Source organism: Dermacentor silvarum, chromosome 4 (genome assembly GCF_013339745.2).
Source record: "Dermacentor silvarum isolate Dsil-2018 chromosome 4, BIME_Dsil_1.4, whole genome shotgun sequence".
Lineage (NCBI taxonomy): Eukaryota > Metazoa > Arthropoda > Arachnida > Ixodida > Ixodidae > Dermacentor > Dermacentor silvarum.
The window spans coordinates 233,291,908-233,310,529 of NC_051157.2; the positions used below are offsets into that span (position 1 = coordinate 233,291,908).

Below are 18,622 nucleotides of genomic sequence, written 5' to 3' on the forward strand. Positions count from 1 at the left end.
TACAAAATCCGAAATCGCATCAGCAGGGGCGGGACGCGCAAGCAGCGTTTCACGCAAATTTGAAGCATAAATCGCAGCGCTACCGAGGCCAAAGTGGTGTATCAATTCGGACGGACGCTTTCCAGAACGCTAGTAGCCGTTCAAACAGGGCGCACAGTTAAGAGATGGCGCTGACAAAGCGGCGAGCGCCCGTGTTGAGAAAGTCCTAAACAACATTAGCCGGGCGGCGCGTGCAAGCGACGTTCCGTGCAACTTGTCCGTGGTAATATCAAAAGCGGCTCTCACGTTTTCCTTGAATCGGTGAGCCGGGGCACCGTGGTGCACGCGAGAGCTGCTTTCATTATTATCTACATCAATATCTCGAAACTGTTGTCATCCCGAGAATTCGTTTCGAGTGGATCCGCCTTGCAAACTCCACGGCTACAATTTGTACATTCCAACGTGGTCCATCAGGTAATTAGTTAACCTAATTAGTGACTGTTTCATTATTATTCGGCTAAGCATTTCAATTGCTTGTGCAAGTAATGTCCGCCACTTAGAGCAGACCAGCTCATGAACTAGACTTGGGCATTCTGCCACAGGCACTATTGAAGAGTTTTTGAAAGTGTTCGCTGAAGCCCCCGTATATATATATATATATATATATATATATATATATGCGTGTGTGAGTGACTGTGTGTGTGTGCACGCAATAGAGTAGCACATAAGCTCAGTCACGTGGGGTTATTTCACATTTCGCGGGCTTTCAATAAACGCCGGAATAATTCACCACACTGGATGTGTGTTGCTGCAAAAAAAAAAAAAAATAGATGGGTCGTTTTAAAATGCCCTCAAGAACGAAATGAAACGTAATTGGCCCTAAAGTGAATAATAAACATTTTCCGCAATAATCCTTATTGATTAACTAATTAGGCGCAACATAAAACTTAACATAAGGAGCGTCACATGACAGCAAAACATATGTCATTGGTTTCATTGAGTTGTGGCTGCCCGCTGTCAATAAAATCATCGGTTCTAGTCACATAAAAATCCTGTATAAATGTATGTATGTACGTATATACACGCACGCACGTACGCAAGCACGCACGCGCGCGCGCACACACACACAGGAGCGCCCACACTGAAAGAGTGCAAAATCACGTCATGGATGTACGGAAATAAGAACGCCGAAGTGCGTCATAGCGTAAGAAAGCTGGAACACTTGTTTAAATAATACCAGCGGTGGCCAGTGACTGTTGATATGGATGCGAAAACACGTTACCGCCACCTATCTACGGAAATAGCAAGCGCGAAGTCCGTCGCCATTGCGTAAAAAACCTAGACGGCGCAAGGTAACACTCGATTTCATGATGACAGTGGCGGCCGGGGAATAAAAACAGCTCGAACCTCTTGGCAAGAAATACAAAAAAAAAGAAGAAACAAAAAGTGGCTTGCTTTATTAAACCTTGTATATGACAGTGAATAAACAGCAAAGCAGTTACAACTAAACTGAAAAAAAAGACAGCTAACAAAAGCAAGTACACAAAGAAACAAACCAGCCGTGTTTGCTCAGATTCCACTTCCGGCCACCGCCGTGAACGGTCGAGGAATGTTTCGCTCCTCTGGGGCGGTGTCAGCGGCCATGTTTAGCCGCGGTAACAGGAATGCTGCCAGTGCCAACCAGGATTACGAAATCATTTTGCCTCCTCTTCCAACTGGTCGTATTGTTTTAAACACTGTATTTTTTCATGCGGATGTTCGAGGAAGACCCTACCGAGTAGAAGACATCCGAGATGCTCTTGGGCGTTTGGCAATGCTCCCTGACGTTGAAGCGTTAGGGGCATACCAAATGAACCACGTGTGGGCGGTCACGCTCAAGAATACGGAGGCAAAGAAGAGACTGCTTTCTGCAACCGACGTTTCCGTGAAGGACCGCCGTTGCGTCGTTGTGGACCCGAACAACCAGGACGTTCGACTAAAGCTCCATTGGGTGCTTCATTACGTAGACGACGAAGACATACGGACTGCGCTTGCACCCTACGGTAAGGTCACCGAAGTGGCAAGAGAGCGATGGCGAACGGAAGGTTTATCAGACAAAGGCTCTACAACGCGCATTATCAGCCTTCAACTCAAGGCAGGGTATACCAAGGAAGACATTCCACATCAACTACGAGTAGCAGGAGACCTGACGTTGGTAGTAGTGGCCGGAAGAGCTCCACTCTGCCTACGGTGTAAAGGAACCGGTCACATACGACGCGAATGTCATGTCCCTCGGTGCGCACTGTGCAAACGCTTTGGCCACGCTGAGGAAGACTGCGTAAGGACTTACGCGAAGGTCACAGGGCGCTCTGCGTGGGACGAAAATGCGGAGCTACAAATGGATGAATTGGAAGCTGAGGAAGTTGCCACCAGCAAGACCGGAGAACCCGAGTCGGAGGAAACGCCCCCTTCGCTCCAGTCGCCCAATGCAGACGAGAAACAGGATAACGACAAGCAGGTTGTACAACCTGTACCGTCTCCTGTGACGACAACCAGTGCTTCCAGCAGCTCAGTGGAAAAAAATATGAGCCAGCCGACCCGTTTGGAAAAGTCCGAAGACGTTGATATGACGGATACGAAGATCGGCGCAGGGAAAAGAACACGTGAGGAAACAGTAGCAGGGAATGGAGCCTCAAACGAGCCCAGTGCCGGCGAGCCACCCACTAAAGCGTCCCAAGGGCGCCGCCCGAGCTTCAAGCCGAAACCCAACGTACCGCCGGACCGTCACATTCCAGGGGGCTCGTAGCCCCCTGTTTCAGAGAAGCCTGTCTCAACCCCCTGGTTCAGGCGCTACGCATGCAAAAAGTGAGGGAGGACAAGCTGAGGGGCTTGAACCCCAGTGCCTTGTTAAGGCACTCATGGCGTGTTCGCCCGTGGCAACCGCAGAAACACCAGCTACGAGTGAATTTTCAGTGTCCCACAGAACGAGGTGAGCGCCATGCGACCTGTTTGATCACTCTTATAAATGGCAGTAAGACTTGACGAGCCCCTTAGCATAGGCACGCTAAACGTGCGAGGCCTTTCTTCAAGGCGTCGACAGTATCAAGTGAGCCGTCTTTTACTGGAGAATGACCTCGACATCGTAGCGATTCAAGAAACCGAAAGTCGAAAGCCAGGCTCAGACAGACCGCATGGTAGAACCATTTACTCGACGCTATTATGTATGTGTTAGTCATGCAGTGGGGTCGTCCGGCGGATGTGCCTTGTTATTACGTAACTCCCTAGGAATCGTAGTAGAGACTGTGACTGTGTGTAAAACTGGACGGTTAGTTGTGTGTGATTTCTTGTTCTCTGCTTTGAAGTGGCGGGCCATTTGTTTGTACGCGCCCAACAGAGAAACCGAGCGCTACGATTTTTTTGAAAGCGTTGCATCCTTTTTAAATAGCGAAAGGATAATTCTATTCCTGGGTGATTTTAACTGTGTGTGTTCTGCTGCCGATAGAGCACGGAACGAACCAGTACGCGACAACAGTGCCATGAAATTAAGCACGATAGTTCAGGACCATTCTCTCGAAGATATCGGTCATATTCTAGCTGGCGGTAGACGGCCACAGTTCACTCATTTCCAACGTGCAAGCCATGCACGCTTGGATAGAGTATACATATCTGCAAATATAGTGCCGTTATGCCAAGATTACAACGTCAAACATGTTTCGTTCAGTGATCACAGCTTGGTTATGATTTTCCTTAGGAGCCAAGCGCAAAGGGCCGTCGTTCAGTTGGGCACTTTGGAAGTTTAATGACAAGCTTCTGGACAATGATAACTTTATGAACAAAGCAAAAGAAAGTATAGAAAGACTTCTGTCTAAAACGGACAGCTTTATCGCTGAGTGGGAGCTGTTCAAACAAGAAGTAAAGATCAATGCAATCGAGGGAGCATGCGCAATGCGACGCAGTGAAAGAAACAAGGAAAATGTACTCCGTAGTCAATTGGACTACTTGCTGAACGCAGAAAGCCTACAATCAGGGGCATTGAATAATGAAATTAAAGGAATAAAAGACAAACTGGAGGCTATAGATGTCGAGAGGTATAAAGGGGCCATTGTTCGCGCTCGTAGCGAAAGATTGTGGTTGGGAGAAAGGCCGACCAAACGCTCGTTAACGGACGAAAAAAGTTATGCCGTTAAAAATGAAATAAAAGAAATACAGTATGAGGGTGCCATAACAAATGACAAACGGATAATTGAACTTGCTTTTGTAGAGTACTTTAGAAATCTGTTAGGTCATAAAATGAAAATTGCAACCGGCTTTGAAAATGAGTACCTTCACTTAATGCCAAGATTAGACGATGATGTGAAGACGCGTCTTGAAGCAGATATTACCGCGCGTGAAATTGAAGAAGCAATTGATGAATTAACTGTAGGGAAATCTCCAGGCCCGGATGGTTTAAGCAGTTCTTTTTACAAAGCTTTTAAAGAAGATCTGGCAAAAGCCCTGCATTGTGTAATAACCGAAGCATATAAAGAAAATGTAGTGCCCCCATCTTTCAAGTGCTCTCACATTGTATTAATCCCAAAAACAGATGACCCGGTCAAGCTCTTATCGGTCACGTCCTATCGACCGATAAGTTTAAGCAACGTTGATTACAAAATATATATGAAAGTACTAGCAAAAAGATTACAAACCGTGATCACAGTTTTGGTAGGACCTCACCAAACTTGTGGAATCAGAGGACGCTCGATATTTACCAACATTCATGTTACCAGAAGTATTCTTGAATACTGCGACGATTTTTCAGAACGGGTGGCTATGTTACAACTTGACCTAGAAAAAGCTTTCGATCGCGTATCCCATGAAATTCTATTTAGTCTTTTGGAGTATATTAATGTTGGGTCTGTGATTACTACTGGTGTGCAAATGTGTTACACTCACAGTTCAGCTAGCATAATTGTGAACAAAACTGTTAGTGAAAGCTTCAGCGTTCAGTGTAGTATCAGGCAAGGGTGCCCATTATCATCATTATTGTTCGCAATTTTTCTCGAACCTTTCTGCTTAAAGATTCTCAACAATGATAAAATATACGGCTTCAGATTGCTCACAAGCGAAGTGAAAGTACTGTGTTATGCTGACGACATAGCAGTCTTCTGTGACGACAAGGAAAGCGTTAAGGAAAGCGTTAAAGAAGCAGAGTTATTTTGCTCGCTCACGGGCAGTGTAATCAATTGGGAAAAATGTTTGGGCTTCTGGCACGGACCGTGGGTCAACACTCCAGATTACTTCGCTAACATGAAATGGACTGTGACACCAGTCAAATATCTCGGAGTGCCCTTAGAACACTACCGCGATACCACCCAATACTGGAACGAAGAAACCAAACGTGTTAAAGAACAAACTGATAAATGGGGTGGGCGCGATTTCTCCGTTTTCGCGCGCGCTACAGTTTGCAACGTGTTTTTAGTCGCAAAAGTGTGGTATGTTCTTCAAGTGCTATGTATGTCTCGTGCCAACGTGCAAAAGTTACACAGAGTCTTCGCAGTGTTCGTGTGGCGTTCAACATGGGAAAGAACAAGTAGAACAAATTTATTTCGATCAGTCCGTAGCGGAGGACTAAGTTTAGTGCATTTATTTCTCAAGCAAGTTGTATCAAGGTTTATTTTTTTTGCGCGACCAAAAGAACGGATTTCTGCGAACAATTTTGCAATTACGATTGAGTGACGTAATTCCTGAATTTATTGTATCGAGTACCAGAAAAGAAAGATGTGTTCGCGGCTTTCTTCGTGAGGTTGTTATGTCGTTTAGAATGCTAAAAGTTAGATTTTCAATGGCGTATCTAAGTAATGTGTCAAAAAAGCGTTTATACAAAGATGTTATTGACATTATGTTACCAGTGCCTCTATATCGTGCCATGTACTGTGTGGGCTCCGAACGTGACGTGTTGAAACGTGTTAAAAGAATGACAGTCCGATCCTCAGTTAAAACGTTTTTCTTTCAGCTTCACACCAACACTCTTCCAGTAAAACCATGGTTGAAAGAGAAAGGACTGTTTGTACCATGGTCAGTTAACTGTCTCATCTGCTCAAAGCCTGAGACAATCGAACACATTTTCTTAGATTGCTGGGATGCAATATTCCACTGGGATGTCTTGCAGAGGACACTGAAAAAAGAACTCCCTATATCACCCTACGGTATCCGCTTTCTCCCGGTTGAAAATGAAAATGGCGTGCCCTATGACATGATCATGACTCTGAGCCTACACAGCATTTGGAAAACACGAATGGCCATACGAAATGCTGATGTGGACGCCAAACCAGCCAGACAGTATTTTATTGAAAGTGTCTCTCAAATAAGAGATGTGTATAAATTGCAGGTTGAGCCACCAGACTGGTTACCTGTGTTAGATACACTGGTAACCTTAAAGCGTTTTTAATACATGCACTAACACAAGGACACGTAATGCTCATTATAACACTGTTTTGTTCTCTCCAAAGTAAGGTGAATGCTTTGTATCTGTGACAGACCGGCAATAAAGAAAAAAAAAGTGGCCGAGCAGTCTAAGGCGCTGGTTTTAGGCACCAGTCTCCTCGGAGGCGTGGATTCGAATCCCACCGCTGCCATGTTGTGTCACTTTTTTTACGTGCGCTCTTCGGCAAAAAGCGCACGCGACCGTCACTCGGCAGGTGAACAGTGGTAGCGTGGCCGAGCGGTCTAAGGCGCTGGTTTTAGGCACCAGTCTCCTCGGAGGCGTGTGTTCGAATCCCACCGCTGCTATGTTGTGTCACTTTTTTTACGTGCGCTCTTCGGCAAAAAGCGCACGCGGCCGTCACTCGGCAGGTGAACAGTGGTAGCGTGGCCGAGCGGTCTAAGGCACTGGTTTTAGGCACCAGTCGCCTCGGAGGCGTGGGTTCGAATCCCACCACTGCCATGTTGTGCCACTTTTTTTACGTGCGCTCTTCGGCAAAAAGCGCACGCGACCGTCACTCGGCAGGTGAACAGTGGTAGCGTGGCCGAGCGGTCTAAGGCGCTGGCTTTAGGCACCAGTATCCTCGGAGGCGTGGGTTCGAATCCCACCGCTGCCATGTTGTGTCACTTTTTTTTACGTGCGCTCTTCGGCAAAAAGCGCACGCGACCGTCACTCGGCAGGTGAACAGTGGTAGCGTGGCCGAGTTCTGAAAAGGGTGAGAAAGATGCCAGTGCAACCAGGCACCAAATCGTTCTTCTTTAAATTGCATACCGGTACTTTACACGTTAAAACATTTCTGGAAAAACATAAGTTCTATTTGCCATGGGGAACCAACTGCCTTATTTGTAGAAAACCGGAAAACATAGATCATGTCTTCATCCACTGTTGGGAGGGAGTCTATTTCTGGGACGTGTTGCAAAGAACCTTAAAAAAGGAGTTACTGATAGGTCCCCAGGGAATCAGGTTTTTGCCTGTAAATGACGACGAAGGATTCCCGTACGACCTGATCATGCTCACGGGCCTCCACTGTCTATGGCGCTCGAGAATGGCGGGGTACCACTGTGACCCTGATGCCCGACCGGCACGTGTATACTTCCGTGAATGTATGCAGAGGTACATAGAAGTACAGAAATCACAACAACCTGTTCCCGAGTGGCTGTCCAGGGTTGAACCCCTGACAGAACTCAAGGAATTTTAATAGACAACGTCATGCCGCAGTAGCGGACCGCAACAAATGTATATATTGCTGTTTTTGTATAGTTTTCATTGCAATTTGTGTTGTTCTATGTCGAGGACTGGCAATAAAGAAAAAACAATGGTAGCGTGGCCGAGCGGTCTAAGGCGCTGGTTTTAGGCACCAGTCTCCTCGGAGGCGTGGGCTCGAATCCCACCGCTGCCATATTGTGTCACTTTTTTTACGTGCGCTCTTCGGCAAAAAGCGCACGCGACCGTCACTCGGCAGGTGAACAGTGGTAGCGTGGCCGAGCGGTCTAGGATTCCACTTCCGGCCACCGCCGTGAACGGTCGAGGAATGTTTCGCTCCTCTGGGGCGGTGTCAGCGGCCATGTTTAGCCGCGGTAACAGGAATGCTGCCAGTGCCAACCAGGATTACGAAATCATTTTGCCTCCTCTTCCAACTGGTCGTATTGTTTTAAACACTGTATTTTTTCATGCGGATGTTCGAGGAAGACCCTACCGTATAGAAGACATCCGAGATGCTCTTGGGCGTTTGGCAATGCTCCCTGACGTTGAAGCGTTAGGGGCATACCAAATGAACCACGTGTGGGCGGTCACCCTCAAGAATACGGAGGCAAAGAAGAGACTGCTTTCTGCAACCGACGTTTCCGTGAAGGACAGTCGTTGTGGACCCGAACAACCAGGACGTTCGACTAAAGCTCCATTGGGTGCTTCATTACGTAGACGACGAAGACATACGGACTGCGCTTGCACCTTACGGTAAGGTCACCGAAGTTGCAAGAGAGCGATGGCGAACGGAAGGTTTATCAGACAAAGGCTCTACAACGCGCATTATCAGCCTTCAACTCAAGGCAGGGTATACCAAGGAAGACATTCCACATCAACTACGAGTAGCAGGAGACCTGACGTTGGTAGTAGTGGCCGGAAGAGCTCCACTCTGCCTACGGTGTAAAGGAACCGGTCATATACGACGCGAATGTCGTGTCCCTCGGTGCGCACTGTGCAAACGCTTTGGCCACGCCGAGGAAGACTGCGTGAGGACTTACGCGAAGGTCACAGGGCGCTCTGCGTGGGACGACAATGCAGAGCTACAAATGGATGAATTGGAAGCTGAGGAAGTTGCCACCAGCAAGACCGGAGAACCCGAGTCGGAGGAAACGCCCCCTTCGCTCCAGTCGCCCAATGCAGACGAGAAACAGGATAACGACAAGCAGGTTGTACAACCTGTACCGTCTCCTGTGACGACAACCAGTGCTTCCAGCAGCTCAGTGGAAAAAAATATGAGCCAGCCGACCCCTTTGGAAAAGTCCGAAGACGTTGATATGACGGATTCGAAGATCGGCGCAGGTAAAAGAACACGTGAGGAAACAGCAGCAGGGAATGGAGCCTCAAACGAGCCCAATGCCGGCGAGCAACCCACTAAAGCGTCCCAAGGGCGCCGCCCGAGCTTCAAGCCGAAACCCAACGTACCGCCGGACCGTCACATTCCAGGGGGCTCGTAGCCCCCTGTTTCAGAGAGGCCTGTACTGTCTCAACCCCCTGGTTCAGGCGCTACGCATGCAAAAAGTGAGGGAGGACAAGCTGAGGGGCTTGAACCCCAGTGCCTTGTTGATAAGGCACTCATGGTGTGTTCGCCCGTGGCAACCGCAGAAACACCAGCTACGAGTGAATTTTCAGTGTCCCACAGAACGAGGTGAGCGCCATGCGACCTGTTTGATCACTCTTATAAATGGTAGTAAGACTTGACGAGCCCCTTAGCATAGGCACGCTAAACGTGCGAGGCCTTTCTTCAAGGCGTCGACAGTATCAAGTGAGCCGTCTTTTACTGGAGAATGACCTCGACATCGTAGCGATTCAAGAAACGAAAGTCGAAAGCCAGGCTCAGACAGACCGCATGGTAGAACCATTTACTCGACGCTATTATGTATGTGTTTGTCATGCAGTGGGGTCGTCCGGCGGATGTGCCTTGTTATTACGTAACTCCCTAGGAATCGTAGTAGAGAGTGTGACTGTGTGTAAAACTGGACGGTTAGTTGTGTGTGATTTCTTGTTCTCTGCTTTGAAGTGGCGGGCCATTTGTTTGTACGCGCCCAACAGAGAAACCGAGCGCTACGATTTTTTTGAAAGTGTTGCATCCTTTTTAAATAGCGAAAGGATAATTCTATTCCTGGGTGATTTTAACTGTGTGTGTTCTGCTGCCGATAGAGCACGGAACGAACCAGTACGCGACAACAGTGCCATGAAATTAAGCACGATAGTTCAGGACCACTCTCTCGAAGATATCGGTCATATTCTAGCTGGCGGTAGACGGCCACAGTTCACTCATTTCCAACGTGCAAGCCATGCACGCTTGGATAGAGTATACATATCTGCAAATATAGTGCCGTTATGCCAAGATTACAACGTCAAACATGTTTCGTTCAGTGATCACAGCTTGGTTATGATTTCCTTAGGAGCAAAGCGCAAAGGGCCGTCGTTCAGTTGGGCACTTTGGAAGTTTAATGACAAGCTTCTGGACAATGATAAGTTTATGAAAAAAGCAAAAGAAAGTATTGAAAGACTTCTGTCTAAAACGGACAGCTTTATCGCTGAGTGGGAGCTGTTCAAACAAGAAATAAAGATCAATGCAATCGAGGGAGCATGCGCAATGCGACGCAGTGAAAGAAACAAGGAAAATGTACTCCGTAGTCAATTGGACTACTTGCTGAACGCAGAAAGCCTACAAACAGGGGCATTGAATAATGAAATTAAAGAAATAAAAGACAAACTGGAGGCTATAGATGTCGAGAGGTATAAAGGGGCCATTGTTCGCGCTCGTAGCGAAAGATTGTGGTTGGGAGAAAGGCCGACCAAACGCTCGTTAACGGACGAAAAAAGTTATGCCGTTAAAAATGAAATAAAAGAAATACAGTATGAGGGTGCCATAACAAATGACAAACGGATAATTGAACTTGCTTTTGTAGAGTACTTTAGAAATCTGTTAGGTCATAAAATGAAAATTGCAACCGGCTTTGAAAATGAGTACCTTCACTTAATGCCAAGATTAGACGATGATGTGAAGACGCGTCTTGAAGCAGATATTACCGCGCGTGCAATTGAAGAAGCAATTGATGAATTAACTGTAGGGAAATCTCCAGGCCCGGATGGTTTAAGCAGTTCTTTTTACAAAGCTTTTAAAGAAGATCTGGCAAAAGCCCTGCATTGTGTAATAACTGAAGCATATAAAGAAAATGTAGTGCCCCCATCTTTCAAGTGCTCTCACATTGTATTAATCCCAAAAACAGATGACCCGGTCAAGCTCTTATCGGTCACGTCCTATCGACCGATAAGTTTAAGCAACGTTGACTACAAAATATATATGAAAGTACTAGCAAAAAGATTACAAACCGTGATCACAGTTTTGGTAGGACCTCACCAAACTTGTGGAATCAGAGGACGCTCGATATTTACCAACATTCATGTTACCAGAAGTATACTTGAATACTGCGACGATTTTTCAGAACGGGTGGCTATGTTACAACTTGACCTAGAAAAAGCTTTCGATCGCGTATCCCATGAAATTCTATTTAGTCTTTTGCAGTATATTAATGTTGGGTCTGTGATTACTACTGGTGTGCAAATGTGTTACACTCACAGTTCAGCTAGCATAATTGTGAACAAAACTGTTAGTGAAAGCTTCAGCGTTCAGTGTAGTATCAGGCAAGGGTGCCCATTATCATCATTATTGTTCGCAATTTTTCTCGAACCTTTCTGCTTAAAGATTCTCAACAATGATAAAATATACGGCTTCAGATTGCTCACAAGCGAAGTGAAAGTACTATGTTATGCTGACGACATAGCAGTCTTCTGTGACGACAAGGAAAGCGTTAAGGAAAGCGTTAAAGAAGCAGAGTTATTTTGCTCGCTCACGGGCAGTGTAATCAATTGGGAAAAATGTTTGGGCTTCTGGCACGGACCGTGGGTCAACACTCCAGATTACTTCGCTAACATGAAATGGACTGTGACACCAGTCAAATATCTCGGAGTGCCCTTAGAACACTACCGCGATACCACCCAATACTGGAACGAAGAAACCAAACGTGTTAAAGAACAAACTGATAAATGGGGTGGGCGCGATTTCTCCGTTTTCGCGCGCGCTACAGTTTGCAACGTGTTTTTAGTCGCAAAAGTGTGGTATGTTCTTCAAGTGCTATGTATGTCTCGTGCCAACGTGCAAAAGTTACACAGAGTCTTCGCAGTGTTCGTGTGGCGTTCAACATGGGAAAGAACAAGTAGAACAAATTTATTTCGATCAGTCCGTAGCGGAGGACTAAGTTTAGTGCATTTATTTCTCAAGCAAGTTGTATCAAGGTTTATTTTTTTTTGCGCGACCAAAAGAACGGATTTCTGCGAACAATTTTGCAATTACGATTGAGTGACGTAATTCCTGAATTTATTGTATCGAGTACCAGAAAAGAAAGATGTGTTCGCGGCTTTCTTCGTGAGGTTGTTATGTCGTTTAGAATGCTAAAAGTTAGATTTTCAATGGCGTATCTAAGTAATGTGTCAAAAAAGCGTTTATACAAGATGTTATTGACATTATGTTACCAGTGCCTCTATATCGTGCCATGTACTGTGTGGGCTCCGAACGTGACGTGTTGAAACGTGTTAAAAGAATGACAGTCCGATCCTCAGTTAAAACGTTTTTCTTTCAGCTTCACACCAACACTCTTCCAGTAAAACCATGGTTGAAAGAGAAAGGACTGTTTGTACCATGGTCAGTTAACTGTCTCATCTGCTCAAAGCCTGAGACAATCGAACACATTTTCTTAGATTGCTGGGATGCAATATTCCACTGGGATGTCTTGCAGAGGACACTGAAAAAAGAACTCCCTATATCACCCTACGGTATCCGCTTTCTCCCGGTTGAAAATGAAAATGGCGTGCCCTATGACATGATCATGACTCTGAGCCTACACAGCATTTGGAAAACACGAATGGCCATACGAAATGCTGATGTGGACGCCAAACCAGCCAGACAGTATTTTATTGAAAGTGTCTCTCAAATAAGAGATGTGTATAAATTGCAGGTTGAGCCACCAGACTGGTTACCTGTGTTAGATACACTGGTAACCTTAAAGCGTTTTTAATACATGCACTAACACAAGGACACGTAATGCTCATTATAACACTGTTTTGTTCTCTCCAAAGTAAGGTGAATGCTTTGTATCTGTGACAGACCGGCAATAAAGAAAAAAAAAAGTGGCCGAGCAGTCTAAGGCGCTGGTTTTAGGCACCAGTCTCCTCGGAGGCGTGGATTCGAATCCCACCGCTGCCATGTTGTGTCACTTTTTTTACGTGCGCTCTTCGGCAAAAAGCGCACGCGACCGTCACTCGGCAGGTGAACAGTGGTAGCGTGGCCGAGCGGTCTAAGGCGCTGGTTTTAGGCACCAGTCTCCTCGGAGGCGTGTGTTCGAATCCCACCGCTGCTATGTTGTGTCACTTTTTTTACGTGCGCTCTTCGGCAAAAAGCGCACGCGGCCGTCACTCGGCAGGTGAACAGTGGTAGCGTGGCCGAGCGGTCTAAGGCACTGGTTTTAGGCACCAGTCGCCTCGGAGGCGTGGGTTCGAATCCCACCACTGCCATGTTGTGCCACTTTTTTTACGTGCGCTCTTCGGCAAAAAGCGCACGCGACCGTCACTCGGCAGGTGAACAGTGGTAGCGTGGCCGAGCGGTCTAAGGCGCTGGCTTTAGGCACCAGTATCCTCGGAGGCGTGGGTTCGAATCCCACCGCTGCCATGTTGTGTCACTTTTTTTTACGTGCGCTCTTCGGCAAAAAGCGCACGCGACCGTCACTCGGCAGGTGAACAGTGGTAGCGTGGCCGAGTTCTGAAAAGGGTGAGAAAGATGCCAGTGCAACCAGGCACCAAATCGTTCTTCTTTAAATTGCATACCGGTACTTTACACGTTAAAACATTTCTGGAAAAACATAAGTTCTATTTGCCATGGGGAACCAACTGCCTTATTTGTAGAAAACCGGAAAACATAGATCATGTCTTCATCCACTGTTGGGAGGGAGTCTATTTCTGGGACGTGTTGCAAAGAACCTTAAAAAAGGAGTTACTGATAGGTCCCCAGGGAATCAGGTTTTTGCCTGTAAATGACGACGAAGGATTCCCGTACGACCTGATCATGCTCACGGGCCTCCACTGTCTATGGCGCTCGAGAATGGCGGGGTACCACTGTGACCCTGATGCCCGACCGGCACGTGTATACTTCCGTGAATGTATGCAGAGGTACATAGAAGTACAGAAATCACAACAACCTGTTCCCGAGTGGCTGTCCAGGGTTGAACCCCTGACAGAACTCAAGGAATTTTAATAGACAACGTCATGCCGCAGTAGCGGACCGCAACAAATGTATATATTGCTGTTTTTGTATAGTTTTCATTGCAATTTGTGTTGTTCTATGTCGAGGACTGGCAATAAAGAAAAAACAATGGTAGCGTGGCCGAGCGGTCTAAGGCGCTGGTTTTAGGCACCAGTCTCCTCGGAGGCGTGGGCTCGAATCCCACCGCTGCCATATTGTGTCACTTTTTTTACGTGCGCTCTTCGGCAAAAAGCGCACGCGACCGTCACTCGGCAGGTGAACAGTGGTAGCGTGGCCGAGCGGTCTAGGATTCCACTTCCGGCCACCGCCGTGAACGGTCGAGGAATGTTTCGCTCCTCTGGGGCGGTGTCAGCGGCCATGTTTAGCCGCGGTAACAGGAATGCTGCCAGTGCCAACCAGGATTACGAAATCATTTTGCCTCCTCTTCCAACTGGTCGTATTGTTTTAAACACTGTATTTTTTCATGCGGATGTTCGAGGAAGACCCTACCGTATAGAAGACATCCGAGATGCTCTTGGGCGTTTGGCAATGCTCCCTGACGTTGAAGCGTTAGGGGCATACCAAATGAACCACGTGTGGGCGGTCACCCTCAAGAATACGGAGGCAAAGAAGAGACTGCTTTCTGCAACCGACGTTTCCGTGAAGGACAGTCGTTGTGGACCCGAACAACCAGGACGTTCGACTAAAGCTCCATTGGGTGCTTCATTACGTAGACGACGAAGACATACGGACTGCGCTTGCACCTTACGGTAAGGTCACCGAAGTTGCAAGAGAGCGATGGCGAACGGAAGGTTTATCAGACAAAGGCTCTACAACGCGCATTATCAGCCTTCAACTCAAGGCAGGGTATACCAAGGAAGACATTCCACATCAACTACGAGTAGCAGGAGACCTGACGTTGGTAGTAGTGGCCGGAAGAGCTCCACTCTGCCTACGGTGTAAAGGAACCGGTCATATACGACGCGAATGTCGTGTCCCTCGGTGCGCACTGTGCAAACGCTTTGGCCACGCCGAGGAAGACTGCGTGAGGACTTACGCGAAGGTCACAGGGCGCTCTGCGTGGGACGACAATGCAGAGCTACAAATGGATGAATTGGAAGCTGAGGAAGTTGCCACCAGCAAGACCGGAGAACCCGAGTCGGAGGAAACGCCCCCTTCGCTCCAGTCGCCCAATGCAGACGAGAAACAGGATAACGACAAGCAGGTTGTACAACCTGTACCGTCTCCTGTGACGACAACCAGTGCTTCCAGCAGCTCAGTGGAAAAAAATATGAGCCAGCCGACCCCTTTGGAAAAGTCCGAAGACGTTGATATGACGGATTCGAAGATCGGCGCAGGTAAAAGAACACGTGAGGAAACAGCAGCAGGGAATGGAGCCTCAAACGAGCCCAATGCCGGCGAGCAACCCACTAAAGCGTCCCAAGGGCGCCGCCCGAGCTTCAAGCCGAAACCCAACGTACCGCCGGACCGTCACATTCCAGGGGGCTCGTAGCCCCCTGTTTCAGAGAGGCCTGTACTGTCTCAACCCCCTGGTTCAGGCGCTACGCATGCAAAAAGTGAGGGAGGACAAGCTGAGGGGCTTGAACCCCAGTGCCTTGTTGATAAGGCACTCATGGTGTGTTCGCCCGTGGCAACCGCAGAAACACCAGCTACGAGTGAATTTTCAGTGTCCCACAGAACGAGGTGAGCGCCATGCGACCTGTTTGATCACTCTTATAAATGGTAGTAAGACTTGACGAGCCCCTTAGCATAGGCACGCTAAACGTGCGAGGCCTTTCTTCAAGGCGTCGACAGTATCAAGTGAGCCGTCTTTTACTGGAGAATGACCTCGACATCGTAGCGATTCAAGAAACGAAAGTCGAAAGCCAGGCTCAGACAGACCGCATGGTAGAACCATTTACTCGACGCTATTATGTATGTGTTTGTCATGCAGTGGGGTCGTCCGGCGGATGTGCCTTGTTATTACGTAACTCCCTAGGAATCGTAGTAGAGAGTGTGACTGTGTGTAAAACTGGACGGTTAGTTGTGTGTGATTTCTTGTTCTCTGCTTTGAAGTGGCGGGCCATTTGTTTGTACGCGCCCAACAGAGAAACCGAGCGCTACGATTTTTTTGAAAGTGTTGCATCCTTTTAAATAGCGAAAGGATAATTCTATTCCTGGGTGATTTAACTGTGTGTGTTCTGCTGCCGATAGAGCACGGAACGAACCAGTACGCGACAACAGTGCCATGAAATTAAGCACGATAGTTCAGGACCACTCTCTCGAAGATATCGGTCATATTCTAGCTGGCGGTAGACGGCCACAGTTCACTCATTTCCAACGTGCAAGCCATGCACGCTTGGATAGAGTATACATATCTGCAAATATAGTGCCGTTATGCCAAGATTACAACGTCAAACATGTTTCGTTCAGTGATCACAGCTTGGTTATGATTTCCTTAGGAGCAAAGCGCAAAGGGCCGTCGTTCAGTTGGGCACTTTGGAAGTTTAATGACAAGCTTCTGGACAATGATAAGTTTATGAAAAAAGCAAAAGAAAGTATTGAAAGACTTCTGTCTAAAACGGACAGCTTTATCGCTGAGTGGGAGCTGTTCAAACAAGAAATAAAGATCAATGCAATCGAGGGAGCATGCGCAATGCGACGCAGTGAAAGAAACAAGGAAAATGTACTCCGTAGTCAATTGGACTACTTGCTGAACGCAGAAAGCCTACAAACAGGGGCATTGAATAATGAAATTAAAGAAATAAAAGACAAACTGGAGGCTATAGATGTCGAGAGGTATAAAGGGGCCATTGTTCGCGCTCGTAGCGAAAGATTGTGGTTGGGAGAAAGGCCGACCAAACGCTCGTTAACGGACGAAAAAAGTTATGCCGTTAAAAATGAAATAAAAGAAATACAGTATGAGGGTGCCATAACAAATGACAAACGGATAATTGAACTTGCTTTTGTAGAGTACTTTAGAAATCTGTTAGGTCATAAAATGAAAATTGCAACCGCTTTGAAAATGAGTACCTTCACTTAATGCCAAGATTAGACGATGATGTGAAGACGCGTCTTGAAGCAGATATTACCACGCGTGCAATTGAAGAAGCAATTGATGAATTAACTGTAGGGAAATCTCCAGGCCCGGATGGTTTAAGCAGTTCTTTTTACAAAGCTTTTAAAGAAGATCTGGCAAAAGCCCTGCATTGTGTAATAACTGAAGCATATAAAGAAATGTAGTGCCCCCATCTTTCAAGTGCTCTCACATTGTATTCATCCCAAAAACAGATGACCCGGTCAAGCTCTTATCGGTCACGTCCTATCGACCGATAAGTTTAAGCAACGTTGACTACAAAATATATATGAAAGTACTAGCAAAAAGATTACAAACCGTGATCACAGTTTTGGTAGGACCTCACCAAACTTGTGGAATCAGAGGACGCTCGATATTACCAACATTCATGTTACCAGAAGTATACTTGAATACTGCGACGATTTTTCAGAACGGGTGGCTATGTTACAACTTGACCTAGAAAAAGCTTTCGATCGCGTATCCCATGAAATTCTATTTAGTCTTTTGCAGTATATTAATGTTGGGTCTGTGATTACTACTGGTGTGCAAATGTGTTACACTCACAGTTCAGCTAGCATAATTGTGAACAAAACTGTTAGTGAAAGCTTCAGCGTTCAGTGTAGTATCAGGCAAGGGTGCCCATATCATCATTATTGTTCGCAATTTTTCTCGAACCTTTCTGCTTAAAGATTCTCAACAATGATAAAATATACGGCTTCAGATTGCTCACAAGCGAAGTGAAAGTACTATGTTATGCTGACGACATAGCAGTCTTCTGTGACGACAAGGAAAGCGTTAAGGAAAGCGTTAAAGAAGCAGAGTTATTTTGCTCGCTCACGGGCAGTGTAATCAATGGGAAAAATGTTTGGGCTTCTGGCACGGACCGTGGGTCAACACTCCAGATTACTTCGCTAACATGAAATGGACTGTGACACCAGTCAAATATCTCGGAGTGCCCTTAGAACACTACCGCGATACCACCCAATACTGGAACGAAGAAACCAAACGTGTTAAAGAACAAACTGATAAATGGGGTGGGCGCGATTTCTCCGTTTTCGCGCGCGCTACAGTTTGCAACGTGTTTTTAGTCGCAAAAGTGTGGTATGTTCTTCAAGTGCTATGTATGTCTCGTGCCAACGTGCAAAAGTTACACAGAGTCTTCGCAGTGTTCGTGTGGAGTTCAACATGGGAAAGAACAAGTAGAACAAATTTTATTCGATCAGTCCGTAGCGGAGGACTAAGTTAGTGCATTATTTCTCAAGCAAGTTGGTATCAAGGTTTATTTTTTTTTGCGCGACCAAAAGAACGGATTTCTGCGAACAATTTTGCAATTACGATTGAGTGACGTAATTCCTGAATTTATTGTATCGAGTACCAGAAAAGAAAGATGTGTTCGCGGCTTTCTTCGTGAGGTTGTTATGTCGTTTAGAATGCTAAAAGTTAGATTTTCAATGGCGTATCTAAGTAATGTGTCAAAAAAGCGTTTATACAAGATGTTATTGACATTATGTTACCAGTGCCTCTATATCGTGCCATGTACTGTGGGGCTCCCGAACGTGACGTGTTGAAACGTGTTAAAAGG

At 46.6% G+C, this 18,622-nt stretch overlaps 2 protein-coding genes, 8 non-coding genes and 2 pseudogenes across 10 annotated transcripts in view; all 12 read left to right on the forward strand.

The window, feature by feature from the left end:
• The first annotated feature begins 1,556 nt into the window (after positions 1-1,556).
• On the forward strand, positions 1,557-2,764 carry LOC119449321 (uncharacterized). The gene has a single exon (XM_037712489.2). It carries the CDS (start codon positions 1,589-1,591, stop codon positions 2,762-2,764), a length of 1,176 nt encoding a protein of 391 aa, XP_037568417.1. The 5' UTR covers positions 1,557-1,588.
• Positions 2,765-4,933: 2,169 nt separating this feature from the next.
• LOC119448548 (uncharacterized) lies at positions 4,934-6,490 on the forward strand (annotated as a pseudogene).
• A 154-nt stretch (positions 6,491-6,644) lies between these two features.
• Positions 6,645-6,726, forward strand: Trnal-uag (transfer RNA leucine (anticodon UAG)). Its single transcript has one exon. It is a non-coding gene; the product is annotated as a tRNA-Leu (tRNA).
• A 72-nt stretch (positions 6,727-6,798) lies between these two features.
• On the forward strand, positions 6,799-6,880 carry Trnal-uag (transfer RNA leucine (anticodon UAG)). The gene has a single exon. It is a non-coding gene; the product is annotated as a tRNA-Leu (tRNA).
• Positions 6,881-6,952: 72 nt separating this feature from the next.
• Positions 6,953-7,034, forward strand: Trnal-uag (transfer RNA leucine (anticodon UAG)). The gene has a single exon. It is a non-coding gene; the product is annotated as a tRNA-Leu (tRNA).
• A 701-nt stretch (positions 7,035-7,735) lies between these two features.
• Trnal-uag (transfer RNA leucine (anticodon UAG)) lies at positions 7,736-7,817 on the forward strand. The gene has a single exon. It is a non-coding gene; the product is annotated as a tRNA-Leu (tRNA).
• A 3,618-nt stretch (positions 7,818-11,435) lies between these two features.
• LOC119448549 (uncharacterized) lies at positions 11,436-12,850 on the forward strand (annotated as a pseudogene).
• A 154-nt stretch (positions 12,851-13,004) lies between these two features.
• On the forward strand, positions 13,005-13,086 carry Trnal-uag (transfer RNA leucine (anticodon UAG)). Its single transcript has one exon. It is a non-coding gene; the product is annotated as a tRNA-Leu (tRNA).
• Positions 13,087-13,158: 72 nt separating this feature from the next.
• Positions 13,159-13,240, forward strand: Trnal-uag (transfer RNA leucine (anticodon UAG)). Its single transcript has one exon. It is a non-coding gene; the product is annotated as a tRNA-Leu (tRNA).
• A 72-nt stretch (positions 13,241-13,312) lies between these two features.
• Trnal-uag (transfer RNA leucine (anticodon UAG)) lies at positions 13,313-13,394 on the forward strand. The gene has a single exon. It is a non-coding gene; the product is annotated as a tRNA-Leu (tRNA).
• A 701-nt stretch (positions 13,395-14,095) lies between these two features.
• On the forward strand, positions 14,096-14,177 carry Trnal-uag (transfer RNA leucine (anticodon UAG)). The gene has a single exon. It is a non-coding gene; the product is annotated as a tRNA-Leu (tRNA).
• Positions 14,178-15,069: 892 nt separating this feature from the next.
• LOC119449324 (uncharacterized) overlaps positions 15,070-18,622 on the forward strand; it is an 11,701-nt gene continuing 8,148 nt past the window's right edge. The window contains exons 1-2 of the mRNA XM_037712490.2: positions 15,070-15,189; positions 15,323-15,600. Of these exons, the coding sequence (XP_037568418.2) occupies positions 15,070-15,189; positions 15,323-15,600 (398 nt within the window). The remainder of the gene's footprint in view (positions 15,190-15,322; positions 15,601-18,622) is intronic.